The sequence below is a fragment of the Electrona antarctica genome (genome assembly GCF_951216825.1).
Source record: "Electrona antarctica genome assembly, chromosome: 10".
Classification (NCBI taxonomy): domain Eukaryota; kingdom Metazoa; phylum Chordata; class Actinopteri; order Myctophiformes; family Myctophidae; genus Electrona; species Electrona antarctica.
In genome coordinates, this window is record NC_136791.1 from 50735354 (window position 1) to 50759964 (window position 24611).

The following is a 24611-nucleotide window of genomic DNA, read 5'->3' on the forward strand; positions in this document are numbered from 1 at the left end:
TTATGCTGGATCTCTTGTCCACTAGTCCCTTCCTGACAGTTTTTATTTGTTGACAAAATCGACAGTATATTTAGTGACTAAATATACTGTCCATTTTGTCAACAAATAGTCATAGTTTTAGTCAGCATGGCTTAGTTTTCATTTAGTTTTTATGTAGTTTTTGTCAGTGAAAAAAGGTAGTCGACGACCATTTTTCGTCATAGTATTAGTCGACGAAAACAACACTGATGCACACATTGACAGTGATGGAGGGAAGTAGTAGGAGGGTGTCTTCTGGTAGAGATTTGCGTTCCACAGATTTTCAGTGTTACCCATATTGTTGTGAACAACCACACACTTTTCCAAACAACCTCTATCCGTGTTAACCTCACCTCCAGGGCCTCTCTCCTCTTTTGGGTCAGGGTTCCCAGCTGGTCCCACAAGTCACAGATGCTCTGGCAGCGCTGGTTCACAGCAGCCACATCGTGATAGTCCAGCTCACTAGAAGGACAAACCATAAGTATTATAGGGTAGGGACCTTACAGTTAAGGATCTCATATGTAATAGAACAGTGGACATGTAAAAACAGCAACAGTAGTTTTTAGCCAAAATGTGACATATTTTCAACAAAAACAAATCAGTGAGGTTGGAGTTTACAAATAGGTACTTCAATGAGCCAAGTGTTTTTATCTTTGCCAAACTTTATTCAACATATCGTGTTTTTATTTGAAAGATCAACATTCTTGGGAATTACAGTAGCAGGGCATGTCATAATTCACTTTACATTTGTGAAAATCTTAAAGTGCTACAATATGCATTTGCATAATTAAATCACACCATTATAAAATAAACTGAAACAAAGAAAAAACAAGGCATAAAGCCTAGCCCTCAAGGTTTTATGCCTTCAGTGTAGCTGAAAAGTTGTGTTAAGGTAGGTCTTTAGTACTCCAAGTCATCAGAATCATGAAAAACAAGATGGGGGATCGCAACTCACTTTTTTTTTTTTTTTTACAGCAAACAAGCAGCTGATATGACTCAATACTTGGTCTTACCAAGTAAACGCTTCAAAGTAAACTTGAAAGACTGCATGTGTCCAAAGTATGATACATTTAAGTGAGTGGAGAGCCCTTCAGTCCCCCATATTGTTTTCAAAGTAAGAGTAATTGTAAAGTGTACAATTATGACTGATGGATGTTGCAGTGTAATTGCAATACCAATTCCCCATAGCAATTGTTCATAACAAAAAAAACAAAAACAAGTGGAAATTGTGAAATGGTAAAACATTTACGGCACAAGCAAAAATTTGACAGTTCACAAGCGTCAAAAGAATAGGTTGTAAGACCCCGATTTGATTTAGTCAAATAGGAATAGTTTGTGCTTGTCATGTTCTCTTGAAGTATAATGCAAATCCAATCACAGTGGTCAACATACACAAGTTGATCAAGTTCAATTCACTTGGCATAGCCTATATGTGGCAAAGAGCTAAGGCACTTGTTCAATATTTAAGCCAAAATTATCTTCCAGTCCTTTGTTCCATTTTGTGAATAGCCATTTCAGTTAAAAGCAGAATATATGCACACACCTACAGATACCCACATTACTCTATTCACCTCCAACCTTGTAGCCAGAATCTGTAACTTATCTAGCCTGCCAATGCACCATACAAGCTGAAATAAAACAAGTCAACTCAGGACAAGAGTTAAGTATAGAGTTGTAAAAAAAACCAAACAAAGTCAGAGATTAAGGCAGTAAAGTTTTATTTATTACATCTTAGTTTCCAAAATGGGTAGGCAGCAGAATCACAAGTGGCAGCATCATTACCCTGGTGAGAAAGAGAGAGGTTACTGTAACTTACTGGTAATGCATGTAGTCACAATAAAATATTCACAATATAGTAATCAATGATAGATATAATTACCAGGTCACCTTTAATAAGACTTCACCTTCTTGAGCCAAGATGGCCTCTCTGACTTGAATGCTTGAATGAAGCCTGCAGGCTTGCCAAGCAGCTGGCCAACTTCAGAGTAACTGGGGACGCTTGAAGGGAGAGGCCTTCCAGGGGCCAACTTTTTAGCACCATCAACCCAATCTGGAATGAAGTTGACAGGATCATCAAGGAGCTTCTGGCTGGATTCAGAATAACTGGAGACCTTGGGAGGGTGGGCAGGTCTGGTGGGGATCTTTGGAGGGTGGGCAGGTCTGGTGGGGATCTTTGGAGGGTGGGCAGGTCTGGTGGGGATCTTTGGAGGGTGGGCAGGTCTGGTGGGGATCTTTGGCGGGTGGGCAGGTCTGGTGGGGATCTTTGGAGGGTGGGCAGGTCCTCTGGAGGCCTTTGGCGGGTAAGGGGGAACATCGTACCGCTCATAGCGATCATCTTGCCAATGGTCTCTGCCCTCCTCATACTCTGTTGAGAAGTGGCTGATGGTGCCTGGTATCTGGCCAATCAAGTTGTGAGCATAATTCCCTGGATATAGAGGGTTGGGTGGCACTGGTCCTACTGGAGACACATATTGTCCCTCTTCTGAATAAAGCCAAGGAGGCAGCTCAGAGCTCTGCTCTTCAGTTTCACTACTGCCATGCTCCAAGTTCACTTCAAGTTGAGTCAGTGCACCTGGCTCTGGGTAAGCTGGTAGCTCTGGATAAACCAGGGGCTCTGGTAGACTTGGTGGTAAAGTAGGCTCCAAGTAAGGAGGCTCTATTGGCTCAGAGTAAAACAAGTATGAGTCCGAGTATGGTGCAGGTTCAACATCATGTGGCAACTCAACACCAAGTTCTGTTGGCTCAGAGTAATACAGTGGGTCCAAGTATGGTGGAGAGTATTCAATCCCTGAATCATCATGTGGCTGCCATGGCTTATTATAGTCTACAAATCTTGTAGACGATAAATGAAGCCAATCTTCATAGGCATCCCCCCATAAACCTGGGGGAAATAAAGTTACATTTTAAGTTGTAAAGAGCAGTGTATGGGTCCAATCTGATAATTTTGTCAGTTCAAAAGTACAAACCTAGAGGCAAGCAACAGACATTCCAGCTCAGCAGCAAAAAGTTCCACCTACAGTAACAAAGGAAAACTAAGTCAGAAAGAGTAACAGCAATATCAAAGTTAAAAAGAATAAACATTGAGCACAGGAAAACCAATCCTACCTCAACAGAAGACACACAGCCATTGTGCCAGTGAGCTGGAGTAGTGTCTCTTCTGGGCCATTGAGTCAGTTATAAAGAAACACAAGTAGCCTGTGTCCAATCACAGACTGATTACACTAACTACAGGCACCTAGTAGTTATTGGTAACACTGAATATGGAAAAGGCAAAGTACCTTTTCTGTGCTCATTAGTTTTACTTCACTCACTGACAGTGTTGCCAGATGTACGATAATTATCGTATTAGTACGATAATTTGTACGATGTACAATCAATAATTAAAAAAATGCCCAAATGTACGATAATTTCGCCTATATATATATATATATATATATATATATATATATATATATATATATAAAATGTGTGTATACACACACACACACACACACACACACACACACACACACACACACACATATATATATATATATATATATATATAAAATGTGTGTATACACACACACACACACACACACACACACACACACACACACACACACACACACACTTTTTTTTTAATTCACTAAATTCCCTGGCTGCTGATTTGGGATCCGGTTGGCTTTTCAAAATAAGTCAGGAAATCAGACCCTATATAGATCTGTACTTATTAAGGCATTAAAAACAGCGGTCGCATCTTCCAGTCCAGTGTCAGCCTTTTATTTGTGTAATAGTCAGGGGATATTAATAAAATCTGGGAATACATTTCTTACCAAGAATTTTCTTTACCAATGTGTTTGTAAAGGTGTCTACTAACATATCCCACATTGGTTTCTTCAACCACCCTAGGGGAATCTTTGACAGCTTCTGAAAGTTGGCGTACCATACAACCATTATAAAGCAAAATGTTCTAGATTTCATTATGCTTTAAGTAGCATGTGGCGTGTCAAACTAGGGTGTTTTCATGATTCTGAATCCATTCCAAGCATTAGTTATTCACGAAAAACAATCCTTGGGCTAAAAAAATCTGTCATCACAAATGTCAGCACATTTGGGCATATTTGGGCAAGTGGTTATGGCCAAACTAGGGGGTCTATGGCCCAACTAGTTGTCAAATTAGCGGGTTTTCATGATTCTGAATCCATTCCAAGCATTAGTTTTGCACAAAAAACACTCCTTGGGCTTTAAAAGGCCATAGCCGTCATCACAAATGTGATTAGGTCAGCTCATTTTGGCACATTAGGATTAGGGCACATTTGAGCAAGTGGCTATGGCCGAATTTAGCCCAAGGAGTGTTTTTTGTGTAAAAAATGCTTGGAATGGGTTCAGAATCATGAAAACCCCCTAGTTTGGCCAGACCCCCTAGGTTTCCCATAGCCACTTGCCCAAATGTCTTGACCTCAACCATTTTTAGCTCGATGAGTGTTTTTAGTGCAAAACGAATGCTTGGAATGGATACCAAATCATGAAAACACCCTAGTTTGACACGTCACATGCTACTTAAAGCATAATGAAATGTAAAACATTTTGCCTTATAATGGTTGTATGGCACCCCAACTTCCCCTAGGATGGTTGAATAGAAACCAATGTGGGATATGTTAGTAGACACCTTTTCAAACACATTGGTGAAGAACATTCTTGGTAAGAAATGTATTCCCAGATTTGACATTATACTGATAATATTCCCTGACTATAAGCAAGGTCAATGGCGGAGAAGGTACTCACTTTTGTTACTTAAGTAAACGTATCAATACTGCAATATAGAATGTCCAGAATTCAAAATATACTTGAATAAAAGTACAAAAGTATTGGCAATTTGGCAACAGCAACAAAATGTACTTAAAGTACCTATACCAAAAGTAGAAAGTACTCACTATGCAGAATTTCCCATTTCAAGTTTTGTATACAAATATTTTGAAAATAGCAGATCTACAAGCTCACAATGTAATAATAATCAAAGTAACTAGTAACTAAAGTTTTCAAATAAATGTAGTGGAGCAAAAGTACAATATTTGCCTCTGAGATGTAGTGGAGACTGTAGAGTAGAACTAAAAGTATTGGAAATACTCAAGTAAAGTACAAATACCTCAAAATTGTACTTAAGTAAATGTACTTAGTTACTTTCCACCACTGTGTAAGGTCTAAGCCAAGACTGTACAGAAGGTTAAGGCTGAGCTCACACCTTTCATGCAATTCTCTGTGCTCGTTGGGTGTTGTGTCATGGCCGCCCAGCGGCCCAATGCATTTCCAATGGAGGTCACATGGTTTGACCCAACATTGTGTTGTGTGAGGGGGAGGGGCGCAGTCGTGCGCCCCTCCCCCTCACACAACACAATGTTGGGTCAAACCATGTGACCTCCATTGGAAATACATTGGGCGGCCATGACACAACACAACAAGCATCCAACGAGCACCAGAATTGCATGAAAGGTGTGAGCTCAGCCTAAGGCTGAGCTCACACCTTTCATGCAATTCTGTGCTCGTTGGATGCTCGTTGGATGCTCGTTGGGTAGTGTCATGGCCGCCCAATGTATTACCAATGGGAGTCACGTGCTTTGACCCAACATTGTGTTGTATGAGGGGGAGGGGGGGCAGTCAACACACAGCCAACCATATATCTATGCATACAACAGCTTGTAGGCGCAACATCCACCCAACGTCCACCCAACACAGAGGGTGGGGTTAACCACCAACCAATAGGAGAGAAGGGCTGTTTTGTATCCCAATGGGCGGAGTTTAGTTGTAGTCTCCTGAGCCCCGCAGAAAAGTCCGACTGGAGAGTGACAGAGCTTTTGAGAAATGATGATGTCACCGCTTATTAGCGCATATCATTTTTACTATAATTAGGTGAGAAATGCAGCTTGTGCCTGCATGGAAACTACACAGATATCTATCCAAGTGTTCATGTTTATATATCACTGTTAACAACTTTAAAACGTATTATGTTGCATCAACTGCAGTGAGCAAAGGCTCTGCTCTGCTGCATCCAATAATAAATATATCAGCCTACTAGTCCAGTGCGGACTATTTCATTTGCATTGGTGCCGAGTGCTAAGCACAACCGATTGTTTTAATTCAAAGTGGTATATATTCTGTGAAATGTTTATCGTCATTCCGTGTATCTACAAGCTCCAAGTGTTGCGTCCACATGCAGCGCGTTCCAAGCAGAGGTCCTAAAGTATATGTAAAACACTGCCAGTCCTCAGCGCAATGGCCCGTTGCGCAAAAAAGTTGAGATTTTACTTGTGTGATATTCAGATAATCTTCAACCGATTGTTATAATTCGAAGTGGTATATATTCTGTGAAGTTTATATTTTCATTGGGTGTACAAGTCATGTTTTTAATATGCCTTTATCAAATGATATAGAGAGATGGGTAGTGCCCAAGTCCTGTTAGCCATGCAGCCTATATGATCTGTGGTGCAGGCCTATACACTCTCTCAATTAGGGATTTTCCCAGAGGTTAATTTCACTGATGTGTACAACCTTTATTCAAATAGTTGAATTTGTATTGGAGTGCGAAGCTTGAACAATAGGTTCATTGCGGACCGCTACGGATAAACTGTGGATATTAACCTACCAATAAGCACCCAGGCCAAATGCCATTGCGCAGTAGCCTACAACAACAAGTCTATGCGTGGTGTGTGCATAGCCGCATGTGAAACTATATCGTGCTGTATTTTGCTCTCCATTTCATGGTCATGGTCATGCGAGGAGAGAGAGAGAGAGAGAGAGGGTGCAGAGAGAGAGAGAGAGGTGTGAATGGAATCGCATCGTGCGTATATGGCACATCTCTCTCATGTTTAGGTAATTAAGGGCGCACCATTGAATGCATGTCACTGTGCCTACATGCTGACAATGTGCGCGCGTGAACTTGTATTAGCCAGCCTACACATTATAACGTGACATTTATTATACAGCTCGAAAATATAGCCACTCTACAAGCTCACAACTTGTTACTTCTATAGGTCTGACTCTGCTATTAATTTATGTGCAGGACTTGCCAAGTCGCCAGAGCAATGGTAAAGTGTCTATCATTTTTAAATTGAGAAAAGTCGAGAGTCGGGATTTTGCACATAGTGTGACATGCTGACAGACAATGAAAGAAACATGTTCCACTTCCACTCACAATTTAGGTGGCTTTTAAAATGCGGTACTTATTCCTTCATTAAAAAATATGATTGGCACCTCATAAGTGTAAATATAAAAGCAAGTATAATATAGCCTACAATTGAAACCTGCTACTGCAGTGATTTTATCCTGTGTTCAATGCGTTTCTGCGTTTGGGTGTGGACATGATGATGATGATGAAATGACGCACGGCTGTCTCCAGTCATTTCAACAATCAGTAGGCTACCAGATTTAAAGGCACTGATTCTGTGTGTTGGCTTGTTCAGAAGAGGATGACGTCTTTCGAAGAAAGTTTGATTCATTTAGCAAGCCAGTGCCCCATTCTGTATGTAAAAAGCCATCCGTTTTATTATGACAGTGTACAACTCCACATATCGCCGTATTGGTCACCAAAAACTACACGCAGATAAACGTGGGTCTGTTGTTTTCCGCATTCCGTTCTAGCGCACCGCCCACTTCCCGCAAAGCCTTGTGGGAAATGGATGCATCTAGGGAGGGACGGCCATGACACTACCCAACGAGCATCCAACGAGCATCCAACGAGCACAGAATTGCATGAAAGGTGTGAGCTCAGCCTAAGGCTGAGCTCACACCTTTCATGCAATTCTGTGCTCGTTGGATGCTCGTTGGATGCATGTTGTGTTGTGTCATGGCCGCCCAATGTATTTCCAATGGAGGTCACATGGTTTGACCCAACATTGTGTTGTGTGAGGGGGAGGGGCGGACGACTGCGCCCCTCCCCCTCACACAACACAATGTTGGGTCAAACCATGTGACCTCCATTGGAAATGCATTGGGCCGCTGGGCGGCCATGACACAACACCCAACGAGCACAGAGAATTGCATGAAATCAATTGGGCTATCAATAACAGCTCACTTGATCTCTTAGCTCCTCCCTTCATTTTTGAAAAAGCTCTTCCAACCCTATATAGGGTGATCAGTTTCAGACACACTCTGGGTAGCGGTCTGACTCTGCATTTGCTTGTAAAGCTGCACTTTGGTTCACAGTAAGTGAAAACATACTCTGAACTTTGATCTACATTTCCTTCCTTTATTTGTACTATCTGTTTTTCTTAAGTCTGTGTTTTTATACTCTGAGCCAATTTCACTGTTTACATTCAGAAGCTCAGTTGGAACACTATCAGATTGTATTTCTGAATCTGAACAAAGAGACTAGGACTAATTGAAATCAATTGGGCTATCAATAACAGCTCACTTGATCTCTTAGCTCCTCCCTTCATTTTTGAAAAAGCTCTTCCAACCCTATATAGGGTGATCAGTTTCAGACACACTCTGGGTAGCGGTCTGACTCTGCATTTGCTTGTAAAGCTGCACTTTGGTTCACAGTAAGTGAAAACATACTCTGAACCTTTTCTCTACATTTCCTTCCTTTACACTTCTGAGCTGTCTTAGCTCCTTTCCTTTCCCCCGTCTAACCACACTAGACCCTGACTCATGGCTGGCTGAATCTCGATATTTATCGAACAAATCACACAGGCTGACTAATATAGCCTAGTGTCCAATCCAAAGACCCGGACATCCAGACACATCCAGCGAAGGAGGCCGTCTCCTAGGGTTTTGTATCAACTTACTTCCTACTTCCTATTATTACTATTATTATGTTATAATTATTAGTTGTACTTTATTATTATTATTACTTTATTATTATTATCTCTTATATCTGTTTATAATGTGCTTTCCCACCGTCCCTATACTGTCCTCCTCATGTCGCCCTAGACACTACCTCTACCGTCACAGAGATCCCTCAAATCTCATCTATCCAGCTCGTTCACCCAGTCACCACATTGTGGTGGAGGGAGGCCTCTGGAACTGCCACGCAGCTACCAAGAAGAAAATGCCGGAATTCATTTCAGGCCACGCCTCCCTCAAGTCTCTGCATTTCCTTGCTCTGACTGAAACCTGGATTACACCAGATAACACTGCAACCCCGGCCGCCCTCTCTGTTTCTCACAAGTTCACCCACACCCCTCGCCCAACAGGTGCAGGGGGGGGTACAGGACTACTAATGTCCCCCAAATGGAATTTCCGTGTCTTAAATCTCTCTCACCTTTCTCTGTCCACATGTGAATTTCATGCTATCTCAATATCACAACCAGTCCCCCTAACCCTCATTGTGCTCTATCGCCCACCAGGAACCCTTGGGAACTTCCTGGAAGAACTAGATTCTCTGATCAGCTCCTTTCCGGAGAATGGCACCCCTCTGATCCTACTGGGTGATTTCAACCTACCTACAGCAGAGAAGTATCTTCCCGTTACATCCCTTCTGGCCTCATTTGACCTCTCCCTATCTCCCTCCCCTCCCACTCACAAGGCTGGTAATGTTTTGGACCTTGTGTTCTCCAGAGCCTGCTCTCCCTCTACACTCTCTGTTACCCCCTTAATCAGGTCTGACCACCACTTCATAACCTTCTCCCTCTCTCTCTCCACCCTCCCGCCCAAACCTACTAACCCTCCGAACACCACCACCCGATGCAATCTCAAGTCCCTAAACCCCTCCTCCCTCTCATCCTCTATTCTCTCCTCTCTACCCTCCCTGGAGTCCTTCCTCTCTCTCTCACCTAACACTGCAACCTCATCCTTCCTCTCCTCTATCTCATCTGCATTCGACCAACACTGCCCACTCTCATCCAGGCCAGCTCGCTCATGTCCACCGGCTCCCTGGTTATCTGAAACTCTCAGATCTGAACGAACACCTCTAAGGGCAGCCGAAAGAAGGTGGCACAAGACAAAGCTACCTGATGACCTTTCCCACTTTCACTCACTCCTCTCTGCCTTCTCCCTCTCACTAACCACTGCTAAAACCTCTTTCTACCACACCAAAATCCAATCCTGTACTTCTAACCCAAGGAAACTCTTCTCCACTTTCTCCTCCCTCCTTAAGCCCCCTCCCCCCACTCAACCTGCATCCCTCACTGCTGATGTTTTTGTCAACTACTTTGAGAAGAAGGTTGACGATATCAGCAGCTCCTTTCCCCCCCTCCCCCATAAAGTGGCATCTGACTCAACCAACACTAACCCCAACTTACCATGCATGTCCTCTTTCTCTCCTCTTTCCCCAGACGAGGTCCTACAACTAGTGACATCCACTAGACCTACCACCTGTCCTCTCGACCCTGTCCCGTCTCCAATCTTCCAGACCATCGCACCTGATCTGCTCCCCTTCATCACCTCCATCATCAACACCTCAGTAACCTCAGGCTGCTTCCCATCTGCCCTCAAGTCAGCCAGAGTAACTCCACTCCTCAAAAAACCAACCCTTGACCCCTCAGATGTCAAGAACTACAGACCGGTATCACTCCTTTCATTTCTGTCTAAAAGCATTGAACGTGTTGTCTCCAACCAGCTCTCTCTCCATCTCTCACAGAACAACCTGCTGGATCCCAACCAATCAGGATTCAAGAAGGCACACTCCACAGAAACTGCCCTGCTGGCAGTCACAGAAGCACTACATGCTGCCCAGGCTGCTTCCCACTCTGCTGTCCTGATTCTCCTAGACCTATCGGCGGCATTTGACACAGTGAACCACCAGCTGCTCCTAGACACCCTAGCGGATCTAGGCATCGGCGGGACAGCACTAAAGTGGTTCTCTTCCTATCTCACCGACCGGACCTACCAGGTTTCCTGGAAAGGTCTGCTATCATCCCCCCGAACCCTCCAAACTGGGGTCCCACAGGGATCTGTACTTGGTCCGCTCCTTTTCTCACTGTACACCAAATCCCTTGGCACTATCATCTCTGCTCACAATATATCCTATCACTGCTATGCCGATGACACACAACTGTTTCTATCCTTCCCCCCCTCTGCCACTCAGGTGGAAGAGCGCATCACTGCATGCCTGGCTGACATCTCACAGTGGATGTCCTCCAACCACCTCAAGCTGAACCCAGACAAGACTGAGCTTCTCTTCTTCCCAGCTAAGTCCTGCCCTATGCGGGAGCTAACTATTTCCGTAGACAACGCCCTGGTAACGTCTGTCCCAACAGCCAGGAACCTTGGTGTTGTCCTGGACAGTCAGCTCTCGTTTAAAACTCACATCACAGCTGTCACTCGATCCTGTAGGTTCACACTCTATAACATACGACGAATTAGACCGTTCCTCACCCAGGAATCAGCCCAGCTCCTAATCCAGACAACAGTCTTGTCAAAACTTGACTATTGTAATTCGCTCCTTACTGGCCTACCGGCATGTGCACTTAAGCCTCTCCAACTGATCCAAAATGCCGCAGCTCGTCTGGTCTTCAACCAGCCAAAATTCTCACATGTCTCCCCCCTGCTCCGCTCCCTGCACTGGCTCCCAGTCGCTGCCCGCACAGAATACAAAACTCTGATGCTGGCATTCAAAGCAACCAAAGGTATGGCTCCCCCATATCTTGCAAGCATGATTGAACCCTACAAACCCTCCCGTGCACTCAGATCAGCCAACGCAGGAAAGCTGGAAGTACCCTCACTAAAAACGCCGGGACAACGCTCCACACGTCCCAAACTCTTCTCCCTTCTGGCCCCAAAACTGTGGAATGCACTCCCCGTTGCAATCAGAACTGCAGCATCACTCCCAATCTTCCGCCGTAGTCTGAAGACCCACCTTTTCAGACTCCATCATGGCCCATAGCACTTATCCTACCCCCTTAGATAGCACTTTCTAGACTTAGATAGCATTTGAAACAGACTTATAGCATGTCATGTAGACAGCACAATAATTGCATTGTATGTAGTCATAGCACATCATAGTACATATGTATAGCATAGTATAGTATATATGTATATTTAATATGTATAGTGTCATTATATAGATATGTTCTAGTTACGTTCTTAGCTTACGCATGTTTCTTGATAAATGCATTTTATATATGTGATGTATTCCCATACTTTTGTTCTTGCCTAATGTAAGTCGCTCTGGATTAAGAGCGTCTGCTAAATGCCTAAATTGTAAATTGTAAATTGCATGAACCGTGTGAGTGCACCCTAAGGCTGAGCTCACACCTTTCATGCAATTCTGGTGCTCGTTGGGTGCTCGTTGGGTAGTGTCATGGCCGCCCAATGTATTTCCAATGGAGGTCACATGGTTTGACCCAACATTGTGTTGTGTGAGGGGGAGGGTAGCACGACTGCGCCCCTCCCCCTCACACAACACAATGTTGGGTCAAACCATGTGACCTCCATTGGAAATGCATTGGGCCGCTGGGCGGCCATGACACAACACCCAACGAGCACAGAGAATTGCATGAAAGGTGTGAGCTCAGCCTAAGGCTGAGCTCACACCTTTCATGCAATTCTGTGCTCGTTGGATGCTCGTTGGATGCATGTTGTGTTGTGTCATGGCCGCCCAATGCATTGCCAATGGAGGTCACATGGTTTGACCCAACATTGTGTTGTGTGAGGGGGAGGGGCGCAGTCGAAACGCCCCTCCCCCTCACACAACACAATGTTGGGTCAAACCATGTGACCTCCATTGGCAATACATTGGGCGGCCATGACACAACACAACATGCATCCAACGAGCATCCAACGAGCACAGAATTGCATGAAAGGTGTGAGTGCACCCTAGGTCACCATTAGGCCATGGCACTTTCATGGACGCTTTCATGGGAGGCAAATCTCGCACCGGAAGTTCAATGAATACATGAATACAAAGTTGTTTTTATTTTGTTGTTACCTCTGTAAAGCCCCCCCCATGTAAAGCGTCTTTGGGTACTCAGAAAAGCGCTATATAAGTTTGAGATATTATTATTATTATTACATGGCAGTGGATGGAGCCGGCTGGACCACCTTGTGACTAAATATTATTTCTGAACAATTACGACCTTTAATTGTCATATAATCGGTTCAGGAACATGAAGATATATCACAGGTTAAATGGTAAATGGTAAATGGTGCATTTATATAGCGCCTTTATCCAAGGCGCTTTACATAGATTGTGCATTACATTCACCCATTCACACACACATTCATACACCGATGGCGGCGGAAGCCATGCAAGGTAACAACCAGCACATCGGGAGCAATTTGGGGTTCAGTGTCTTGCCCAAGGACACTTCGACATGTAGACAGGAGGAGCCGGGATTCGAACCGCTGACCCATGGATCATTGGACGACCTGCTCTACCTCCTGAGCCACAGCCGCCCTACAGGTTGTTTTCTAATCACTTGCTTTTCGATGTGCACAGTACATCATTTCATTGAGGATCTAAACAGTGGCAGATAGCGTTTGTCTCTGAGGTATCGTGTGGCTGCCAGACAGGAAACGGTGGACCGTGGTTCGTTCAGAAACGTACTTTGTGCTCTTTAGATACCTCTATAAAATTAAACAGCGTGCACATCAAAAAGCAACACAGCAGACAATGTGTTTATGTCTGTTATTTTCCAGAAGCGATTACTTTACAAAGGTCTGTCATTCAGAAATAGTGTTTGTTCATGAGCTGGTCACCGGCCGGGCTCTCATAGACTCCAATGCATTCCATGCGACGAATCTGCCATAGCAAAAATGACATTGGTGTCCTTACCTTCTTTTTCATATATCTTGGTAAGGACCAGGAAGTTGCCCGCTTCCAAGCACCATCTATGTGATGCGTTTTTGACTCATAGGAGTCTCAAACAAGGTTGTTTCTTACATAATACAGCCTACGGTATGGCACGGGACCCCCTCTAAAATGAGATGATACATCTCAAGGGGCTAACCTTTCAAAAAATTCTGACCAATTCAACATTTCCCATCTGGCAACACTGCTCAAATAGGCTAGTACAAGTACAATTAAAGGACAACATTGCAGTTTACTTGCAGGACATCAATACAGCAAAAGATTATTTTACCAGTAAACAGACAATTAAAAAGGTAACTTTTATGGACTACAGAAATTAACCATAATCCGTAAATCAAATTGGTGGTTGGACTTTGACAAAATCCATACGGCACCGGTCCAATGATTTTGCAACTTTAGTCAAACATTAACATATATTTTTTTTAATCTACATTCTTGAGTAATTACCTAGCCTAAGATTTAGAGACTCTCGTATTTATCAGACGTATTTATCCAGACATTTTCAATGAAAATGTCAGAATCGAAAAATGCGTAGATGAGTCTAAATCTTAAGCTAGTTATTTACCCAGGGTAACCTTTGAAGCTACAATGACTGAAGGTATTAAGTCAAATAGCACTTTTCTGAAAAGTGAGAGTACGATTATGACTGGTAACAAAAGTCACTGTTGCAATGTAATTATATTGCAGACAATTCCCTATATAAACAGTTGATCCGCTGAGTAATTAAAATGAAATCTTTAGATTTGCTTGTCCACATGATGTAAATTCTCCAGTCATTGTCAATGTTTGTGTAAGACTAAAATCTACACCAGTAGCTGAACATAGGCGAGGCTAGTGCCGCTCAAAAACCAAATGGTATTGTATTTAACAATTGTTGATTAGTCACCTTTATAGCATCTAAGGATCAGACATTCATGGAATGAGCACAGCTAAACGTGTGGGTGTTTTTGGCAATAGTTTTAGGTCACAAAAACAGAAGTTGACCAGGAAGCCACAACTCAGTGGCAAGACTTTGATAGTCATTTCACTCAGCCTACATATGGCAGAGAGCTATGCCACTTGCTGGGTTTCAATATTTAAACCAAAAGCATCTTCGATCCAGTCATTTGCGTAAAGGGACACTTCACCCTTTGGCAAAAAAAAAGATATATGTTGACGTTTAGAAGATTTAGAACACTTTCCTGGGGGTCTTTATGTGTGTAATATGTGGTTTTAGATATTTTAGCAGTGAGACCAGTGTCTGATACTGGGCTCACTTCTTTCCTGGACTACAATTCCCATAATGCTTTGGTGCACTGCTCCTCCTTGTGGATAGGACTGTCTTACTGAGATGACATGTTGTCCAGGAAGTAAGTGAGCCCAGTGTCCAAGAGACACTGGGCTCACTGCTAAAAATCACATATTACACAAAAAAAACAAAACAGGAAAGTGTTCTAAATCTTCTAAACGTCATTAACAGATTCTTTTGCGAGAAGGAAAGAAGTTTCCCCTTTAAAGGAGAACTGTTTTTCAACCAAGGGTCATGTTTTCAGTTAGAGAAAGAAAAAAAAAAAAAGGTGTTACAATTGTTGCTTTTAAGAGTTTGTCAGTTTGTTAAACCCAGAATATTCCAAAATTACATATACGTACAGATTCAAAGAACCAAATTATTCCATTCACCAACCTTGTACCGAGAACCTATAACTTAACTAGCCTGCCAATGTGCCATACACACCACAAGTCACCACACGTGAAGATAGAGAATAAGTCAACTCAGGTCACATGTTAACAAAGTAGACCCACCAATTCAGAGATTAAGGCAATAAAATGATTTATTACATTCATAGTTTCCAAGATGGGGTAGGCATCAGAATCCAAGTTTGGAATCCTTACCTAGTGAGAAAAAGTAGTTAATACATGTAGTCACAAATCACAATAAAATAGTAATCTATGATACTGATAATTACCAGGAGCCACCTTTAAGCCATCATCATCAAGGCTGCAGGATTCCAGGGGCCAACTTTCTAGCACCCTCAAACCAATTTGGAATGAAGGCATCAGGATCATCAAGGAGCTTCTGTCTGGATTCAGGGTCACTGGAGACCTTGAGAGGGTGGGCAGGTCTGGTGGGGATCTTTGGAGGGTGGGCAGGTCTGGTGGGGATCTTTGGAGGGTAAGGGGGAACATTGTACCGCTCATAGCGAACATCTTGCTGATGGTCTCTGCCCTCCTCGTACTCTGTTGAGAAGTGGCTGATGGTGCCTGGTATTTGGCCAATCAAGTTGTGAGCATAATTCCCTGGATATAGAGGGCTGGGTGGCATTGGTCTTACTGGAGACACATATTGTCCCTCTTCTGAATAAAGCCAAGGAGGCAGCTCAGAGCTCTGCTCTTCAGTTTCACTACTGCCATGCTCCAAGTTCACTTCAAGTTGAGTCAGTGCACCTGGCTCTGGGTAAGCTGGTAGCTCTGGGTAAATTGGTAGCTCTGGATAATCCAGGGGCTCTGGTAGACTTGGTGGTGAAGTAGGCTCCAAGTAAGGAGCCTCTGTTGGCTCAGAGTAAATCAAGTATGAGTCCGAGTATCGTGCAGGTCCAACATCCTGTGGCTGCCATGAAGACCCTGTAAACTCTTGATTATAGTATGGTGGAGAGTATACAATCCCTGAATCATCATGTGGCTGCCATGGCTTATTATAGTCTACAATAAGCCCATCTTCATAGTCTACAAAAGGCCCATCTTCATAGTCTACAAAAGGCCCACCTTCGTAATAAAGCCCATCTTCGGAGAAAGGCTGCCAACTTCGGGGACCTGGGGGAAATAAAGTTACATTTTAAGTTGTAAAGAGCAGTGTATGGGTCCAATCTGATAATTTTGTCAGTTCAAAAGTACCAACCTAGAGGCAAGCAACAGACATTCCAGCTCAGCAGCAAAAAGTTCCACCTACAGTAACAAAGGAAAACTAAGTCAGAAAGTCCAACAGCAATATCAAAGTTAAAAAGAATAAACATTGCACACAAGAAAACCAATCCTACCTCAACAGAAGCCACACAGCCATCGCCATTGTGTCATTGAGCTGGAGTAGTGTCTCTGGGCCATTGAGTCAGTTATATAAGAAGCACAAGTAGCCTGTGTCCAATCACAGACTGATTAACTACACACCTGGTAGTAATTGGTAATACTAAATATGGTATGGAAAAGTCAACCTTTTCTGTGCTCATTGGATTTACTTCACTGGAAAAAATAGGCTAAAGTACAAAGGACAACATTGGTGTTTACTTGCAGGACATCAATAAAGCAAAATACAATTATTTTAGTGGTAACATTTTGACAATTAAAATTGAAACGGTAACTTTTATTGCACTCTGCAGAAATCAACCACAGGCACACAAACCCAATTTATCTCCATCACCACCACCACAAACTACACCTGTACACCACTACCCACCATCTTCATCATATAGCCTAGGTGCTTTTCCATCAAGACTTTTCGAAAATAGGAAGCGAGTAAGTAGGTAATTCGAAAAAAGAAAAGCACATTTTTCTTGTTTCCATCCACTGATAAAATCTTCTTGGGAGCTTTTAAATAAGCAGTAGGTGGTGCTATTTTGCCAGTCAAGTGAGACGCATATCTTACCATTTGATGTTCTGTTAAGACACTACCTGATCTGAAATCTGAAAGCATCACACACTACAGGATAATCTTACACGATTATCTTATCATGACACACACACACACGCGCGCGTACACACACACACACACACACACACACACACACACACACACACACACACACACACACACACACACACACACACACACACACAGTTGTCTGATTTGTGCTTCTTACGGTGCATTTGACGTTCTTTTAGGCTATAAAGGACCGACTTCAAACTCGGAGTGTGCTCGAGGTAGTGTTGAGGTAGTGTTGAACTACTCGCCTGCTGACGAGTAGTTCAGATGAACCTCTAGTTTATCAAACTTGCTCAGAAAATTGGGCGTATGCCAAGATCACTTCAACTCTCGGGATTTATCATACCATCGTCACTTTGACTTATAGTCTAACAATCTGACAGGCCCCTGAACACATGTATTCACTCCAAAATGTATATCTAACACACTTATAAGGCGTAATACATAGATATACCTAGATATTTCCAAGTAAAATCAAGCGATGAAAACAATCTAACGTTATAAGTTAGACCTATAGGCTATACATACTTGAAAGCAATCTTGGTGGAATCAGAAGGATCGGGCAGATGTCTTGATCACGTGACCACAGTGATAATGTGTACTGGTTTGCCTGAGTTTTGTAGGAGTAGCAACAAAAACAGTGTAATGGCGGAAATTCTTGTCAGGTGGAAATGAGCGTGGCGCCGCATGACCTAAGTGTGGAGTCACGTCATGATCCAAGGAATCCAACATTTAGACAGTAGGACCTACGGTTCAAGAGTTGCATGTTGTGTTTCACGCCAATCAGTCCAACAGTGCCGGAGTTTAGCTGCTCACAGACACATGGACGGACAGACAGGGGTTTAAACATAGTCTCCGGCCTGGCGGAGACAATATCAGAACAAGAATTATGAGAAATGCACTACATACTTTAGCTCCTGTGCTATGGCAGCAATCTGCTCCACTCGGTCCTGATGGGCAGCTAGGTCACTCTCAAAGGCCTCATGTTTACGAAGCAATGCCCGCATCTCTGTCAGGGTGGCACTCTCATATTCCTTCTGGGAGAGGATCAGCTCTTTATCTGGATATCAAACACATACAAAAAAGAATAAATCAGGAAAGGATAGGAAAGATAGAAAGCGGGGTAGAATTATTTATTATACTGATTGGCTGGTATAGTCCAGCAGCCGATAGGCTACTTATTCCTACAATAAATACGCCACGTCTCTGTGTGTGTGTCTGTCTGTGTGTCTGTGTGTCTGTGTGTCTGTCTGTCTGTCTGTCTGTCTGTCTGTCTGTCTGTCTGTCTGTCTGTCTGTCTGTCTGCCTGTCTGCGTGTCTAACATGGTGGACCCTGTTGTAAACAAGTGTAATGCTTAATTGGGTCGTCCACTCACAGTTAACAGCCTTTGTATTGAGTTTGTGCTTGAAATGTATCAATCAATCAAAAAAAGTGTGTGTATGGTTGTAATGCACGTAACTCGAGAATCGTTTGCCCCAGTGACTTCACACGCGGTGCGTTCCACACCCCCGCAGGGAGTGCAGTGCCCGGTATCCAGTCGGTCGGACCCACGGTTCTCCAGAACCACCACAAAAGGCTCTGGTTAGGCTCTGCCAGTGGGCCTAATCAGCCTAAATCCCCTCACCTGTGCAATTTCCAGCCTCTGCCTCAGCCAATTGATTGCCATGGCAACCCTACATCTACTAATTGATTACTTAACCAGTCCACTTTTCACAGTCACTCTTCAGACACAGGCAGACAGACAGATACAGAGATCTCCATGTGGGACACAGACAGATAGTTAAAACGGGTGCTATGACAACGGGTATTATGTGTGTGTGTGTGTGTGTGTGCGTGTGTGTGTGTGTGTGTGTGTGTGTGTGTGTGTGTGTGTGTGTGTGTGTGTGTGTGTGTGTGTGTGTGTGTGTGTGTGTGTGTGTGTGTGTGTGTGTGTGTGTGTGTGTGTGTGTGTGTGTGTGTGTGTGTGTGTGTGTCACTCCACCTGGATAAAGCAGAATGTGGTACGGGACGGGTATGCAGTTTATGCACAAACAGACAGTTGAGGACAGATAAGCAAGAAGCTAATCTACACAAATACACAAGCAGATAAATCAAAGACATAGACTGGTGGTCTATGTCTTTGATTTATCGACTAGACAGCCGTAAGTATAGCCTGGACTGACCGCTTGCCCAGTTCTCATGGGTGGTGGCTTTTTGGCGGAACTTTTCGGCCAGGTGATCCAACCTCTCCAGCCTCCGGATCTCAGTGAGAAGCCATTCCTCGTAGCCCTTCTCTGCCTGCTCCAGGCCCTGCCAGGCACTGGCTATGTCCTGCAAACATACAGTGACATCAACTTAGAGTGTAAAGAATGGACCCTGGAGTCATTTGTTGTGAATGCACACTAAAATCCCCAGTTCAACTCAGTCACTATTCCAGATAGGAATCGTTGCTTTCAGTCAGGAGCACATATAAAAACAAACACACAGTATTAAAAAAATCACACCCGTGTGAACTGAGTGGTGTAAGGTCTTATATAGACTGATCAACTGTGGTCTGACGTAATGTCTGACGTAATGAAATCACACCCGTGTGAACTGGGTGACCATAGCAACCATGCTCATTTTTTGGTACGAACAGACACGTAAACTAACAAAGATGAAATCACACCCGGGTGAACTGGGTGACCATAGCAACCATGCTAATTGTTTTGGTACGGACAGACACGTAAACTAACAAAGCCAGTTGTAGGAGTGGTTTACACCACTCAAAAATGACATTAAGTATAATTTCTGACTTAACCAAGCATCTCGTTTGGAATATTAACACTTCTAAAGAGAGATCAGACTTATTAGCGCGTGGTAGTAATGGAACAATTCACCTCCCGTTTTTTCGGGAAAATGGAAGGCGGGGCTTTTCAGAGTAAAATCTCCCTCATCTGCTGGGCACTCTAGCGTCTTTATTTTGAAAACTTTTGGGGCATAAAAAGTGTTAATTGTGTAGCTGATCATATTTAAGCAAATCACTTGTCCTAGCCTTATCGACCAATCCATGCAGTCTTATGCAAAGATTCAAATGTAATTTTATGTTATGTAGACCGATGCCAGGTTAATTTGTTGACCTGGCATCCTATATTGTTTGTATAGTTTCAATGTACATATTATTTTTCTTTTAGATGATCTTGGTTTACCTATGATCCTAGTGTTTTCAGCATAGTGAGACTTACAGACACCATCTTCCCCTCAGAGGGCATGAAGGCGGGGCGGTTGCTGATCCGCAGCTTGGTCTGCAAGGTGTTGAAGCTGATCTCCAGCTGGCACTTCTCCTGCACTTTGGGGGGCTTGTGCATGCGCCTGTAGTCCCTGAAGTCTTCCAGCTTCCTCTGCATCTCCGCCATGGTCTTCTCTGGGCTGCGGTTCTCCAACCAGGGGGTGGTGCGGCGGATCCATTCGAGTAGCTATAGTTGGAGAAGCATGGCTCAGGGTTGAGATAAAGAAGGACCTGGGAGAGTTCTCCTTGTGGAGATCTGTCATAACCTCTGCTGATTAAATTGATATGACCTTGATAGCCTATGTCATATGCGCATCTGACTGGCAAGATAATTAGTTATTTGGCAACACCTGTGTGAAATACCAATGGTATAATTTATAAAATGCTTTCATATAGCCTTCTTAGAATAAGATTTTTCTTTTTTTTTGGGTGGCCATCTACAGGCCGGCCATATGTACTACAGCTTTCTCTTGAAAACGGAGCAGTTTACCAGTCTCGTGTATACAGCATACATAATTAACATAACCGCAATGTAGACGCAGTAAAGTTTTATATCGTTCACAAACTTGCGCGGGGAACAGCCCGAGACGTCCTCGTGTGGAAAGCACCTAAGAAAGCTGTGATGAATTATTCATTTCTATAGAGAAGATATACGCAGCAGTGACTAAGCAGAGGAGGAGGAGAGACGAATGCACTCCTATAAGGTCCCACTTTTCAGATGTTTGTTTCTTGAAGGGAAGGGTGTTTGTTTACCTCACTGGCCAGTCTTTCATACTCCTCCATCATTTTCTCGTTCTCCTGGTTCACACCCAGGACCTTGCAGATTCTGTTGGCTGCTGTCTCTGCCTAAGAAATCAACAACACAGCAAGGGATGAAAACAAGACCCCAAATAATGCAACCTGCCATGTTCATGTCCTCTTTACAAAACCCACCATGCACATAAAGTCTTAAAGAAAGTCAGTCAAGACAACCCACATATTGGTATTGGTACAGTATTGGTACAGTATGTATATTTATTGTAACTATGAGCCCTCACATCTAGAATGTGATGTCAGAGGTCCGCCCGCCTGCCCGCCAACCCACCCAGTCCTCCCTTAAGCCAGTTTTAAAATAGGATATCATGGCAATAGGTTTGGTTATATGTGCAGTACAGGGTGTGCCACTGCAATCAAAGTTTCCTGACTGAAATTCACATTTACATATTTACATGATTATCATTAAAGGCATTTTTAAATAGACAAGTAATACAAAATATCATAATACATCCACAGAGATTTAAAAAAGTTCTAATCTATACAGTAGGTTCAAAATTTGTACCTGCTCTGCCCCAGCAAAAGCATGGTAAAAGCAGGACACATAGGTCATGATGGCTCTCTCGTCAGGCTTGGGGGTGTTTATGATATCTACAATGGGGAGGAGGGGGATGAGGGAGAGGAGGGAGATGAAGGGGCAAGGACAAGAGAGAGAGAGGAGGCATCAAAAGGACTGGCGATGGAGGGTGGAGGAAGTGTAGCATTTGTGGAGGAAGAGGAGAACTATTACTACACCTATTTAAATGTAACTTGTTCACTCACCCAGGGTTGAGTGAGTGGATAACCTGAGGATGTTACTCTGTATGCATAATTGCATATACACACTGCTGGCTGACCAGGACAGTCTTTAGCAGTGTTGTCCCTGAACGCGTTCAATGAACGATCGCTCACAAACTCGTTCATATTTTGGGTGAACGTGAACTGAACGTACTGTATTTTTGCTTGATGTGAACTCGTTCATTTATGGCGTGCGTGAACGTTGTTCTCTCAGTTCACGAGTGTGCCAGATTTCCATAGAGCCTTCCAGGCGAAAACCCAGCAAAAACCCACCCTAAACAGGCCTTAACATGTAGCGGAGAAAACACCAATCTCGCCCCGTCCTGGACTGGTAAAGCATAATAAGCCCGAATCCAATTTAACGTAATCTCTCTCTGGAGTGGCAGCACGCAGTTTACAATGATGTGCGCTGGTGCTTATCCACGCAGACAGCTAGACACAGAACACATCCTGACCCAAACACTGAGGTAAACTTGTTGTTGTTTGATTAAGCATAATGTGCCACCGACGAAATTGCTTCCAATAGCTTGTTATTTTGCTGTGTATAGCCTACATACATGATCGCCTCAACCAACAAAACACATCTCCCACAGTGAAGCCTGATTTATTCTTCTGCAAGCTCACAATGCGTCAAGTCCGCGACACGTTGTGAGCTTGTAGATCAGATATTTTCAGCACGCTGAAATATGCAGGTTTTGCATTCACAATAAAGCATATCAGCTTTCACAAGTTGGGGCTTCATTTCCACATGGTCCATATAAAGACAGAAGCAAAGTGGAAAAGGATAATGGATTGGGTGGCAATTTACAATACAAAACAGACACAGTCTGTTTATTCCCAATGGTTCTATTTGGGCTATGGCAGTAATTTGGGCAATGTACTGAATAATTAAATAAACTAGTTCATTTTTGGAACCATGAACTTTAGTTCCAAATTTTGAATTATGAACTATGAACTGAACTAGTTCATTTTTAAATTTGTGAACTGAACTTTGAACTACTTCATGTAGAAACACTGGCCTTCAGTTAGTGTGAACTGAAGCAAAGGTCAGCCTTTAGACAGGATTAAAAGAAAGAATCTAGGGCTTTGAACACAGCAGGATTTGTTGTCGTTATCAAGTTGCTGAGCAATTCACACAATCTGAATGCGGACCAATGCAGAAGCAAGGACAATTGCAGGCTTCACAATGTGACTTAGATCTAGAACGGCCTCACCTTCTCTACATCCGAGAATGTGTGATAGTAATTGGATACATACTGTAAGTCATTAGGTTTGAATTTGCTGGCTATGGTGTATGGGGCATTGTAGAACTTTTTTTTTTGTATAAATATTAGGTCATGCTATATAATAAAGCGTTACCTTCGGCGTCCAGCATTTTGGGAATGTCCAGGTGTTTCTCTGCAATGTCAAAAGCCAGGTTCAGGTTCCCCAGAGGGTCATCCTAAATAAAGAGACACAATGCTAATCAGTGCACAGCCATGGTGGACTTAAAATACTTCTGTGATGACCTCTCATGTACAGTAGATCTTAATGGTAAATGCTATAGTGGGAAGACAACACGCCCCCTGACTGGAACATGCACAGAGAATTGTTTTTGTTTTAAAGGTTGCAGATGTATATTTAACAAGCAGAAACTGTTGGGCTTCGTACACACATATCAGACGAACATGCTCTGTGCTGTCCGTGTTTCATGGCCGCCTCAATGCTTTTCCAATGGAAGTCACGTGGTTTGACCAAACAGTTGTGTGTGATGGGGGTAGGGGGAGTGTTTGGTCAAACCACGTGACTTCCATTGGAAAAGCATTGGGGCGGCCATGAAACACAGGCAGAGCACAGCACAGTTGTTCTTTATGTGTGTACTAAGCCTTGTGCTTGGCTTGCTTGTTGATCAGTGTGTTCAGGTTTTGGTACCCACTGGCTGGATTACTGTGGGTGCATGCACATCACTTATGTTGCCCGGGTTATTGAAATAGCCTCTCTCTCTCACTCTCACTCTCCCCCCCCCCCCTCTCTCTCTGTGTCTCACGATAGAGCAGCTGGTCTGATATCATAGAACAGCCGGGGCATTTTTACGGTGTGGCTCAACAAAAACCACAAGAGGGTGACAGGGTCTCTGTGTGTGTGTGTGTGTGTGTGTGTGTGTGTGTGTGTGTGTGTGTGTGTGTGTGTGTGTGTGGGGGGGGGGGGCGGGGTGCGTGGGTGCGTGCATGCGTGCGTGCGTGGATGTGGGGGGGGGGTGGGGGGGGCATACGTTAGTCCAACCAATAGTCCGGCATGTGTGGCCGGTTAAGACTCACCCGTGGCTTGTGGTTAGTGTTAGGGTTAGGTTAGGGGTAGGGTTAGTAATGTTGGA

The 24611-nt window shown here is 43.6% G+C and overlaps 2 protein-coding genes and 1 long non-coding RNA gene across 6 annotated transcripts in view; all 3 read right to left on the bottom strand.

Annotated features, from left to right (window-relative positions):
- Positions 1-24611, bottom strand: part of actn2b (actinin, alpha 2b) — a 46634-nt gene that overhangs the window by 7930 nt on the left and 14093 nt on the right. For both annotated transcript variants that reach the window (XM_079512683.1, XM_079512682.1), the window contains exons 7-13: positions 23618-23699; positions 21987-22072; positions 21422-21514; positions 20625-20855; positions 19584-19731; positions 18330-18480; positions 372-480 (exon numbers count right to left, since the gene is read on the bottom strand). In XM_079512683.1, the coding sequence (XP_079368809.1) occupies positions 372-480; positions 18330-18480; positions 19584-19731; positions 20625-20855; positions 21422-21514; positions 21987-22072; positions 23618-23699 (900 nt within the window). The remainder of the gene's footprint in view (positions 1-371; positions 481-18329; positions 18481-19583; positions 19732-20624; positions 20856-21421; positions 21515-21986; positions 22073-23617; positions 23700-24611) is intronic.
- On the bottom strand, positions 1720-3218 carry LOC306931701 (uncharacterized protein). 2 transcript variants are annotated; one of them, XM_079513263.1, is made up of 4 exons: positions 3124-3218; positions 2985-3031; positions 1906-2899; positions 1720-1801 (listed from the first exon to the last, which is right to left on the bottom strand). In XM_079513263.1, the coding sequence occupies exons 1-3, from the start codon at positions 3144-3146 to the stop codon at positions 1908-1910; spliced, it is 1062 nt and encodes a 353-aa protein (XP_079369389.1). In that variant the 5' UTR covers positions 3147-3218; the 3' UTR covers positions 1720-1801; positions 1906-1907. The 2 variants fall into 2 exon arrangements, with proteins under 2 accessions (XP_079369389.1, XP_079369390.1); XM_079513264.1 differs by having other exon boundaries at positions 1898-2899.
- On the bottom strand, positions 15541-16834 carry LOC306930907. Of its 2 annotated transcripts, none has more exons than XR_013790930.1 (4): positions 16762-16834; positions 16623-16669; positions 15704-16537; positions 15541-15619 (listed from the first exon to the last, which is right to left on the bottom strand). It is a non-coding gene; the product is annotated as an uncharacterized lncRNA (long non-coding RNA). The 2 variants fall into 2 exon arrangements; XR_013790931.1 differs by having other exon boundaries at positions 15694-16537.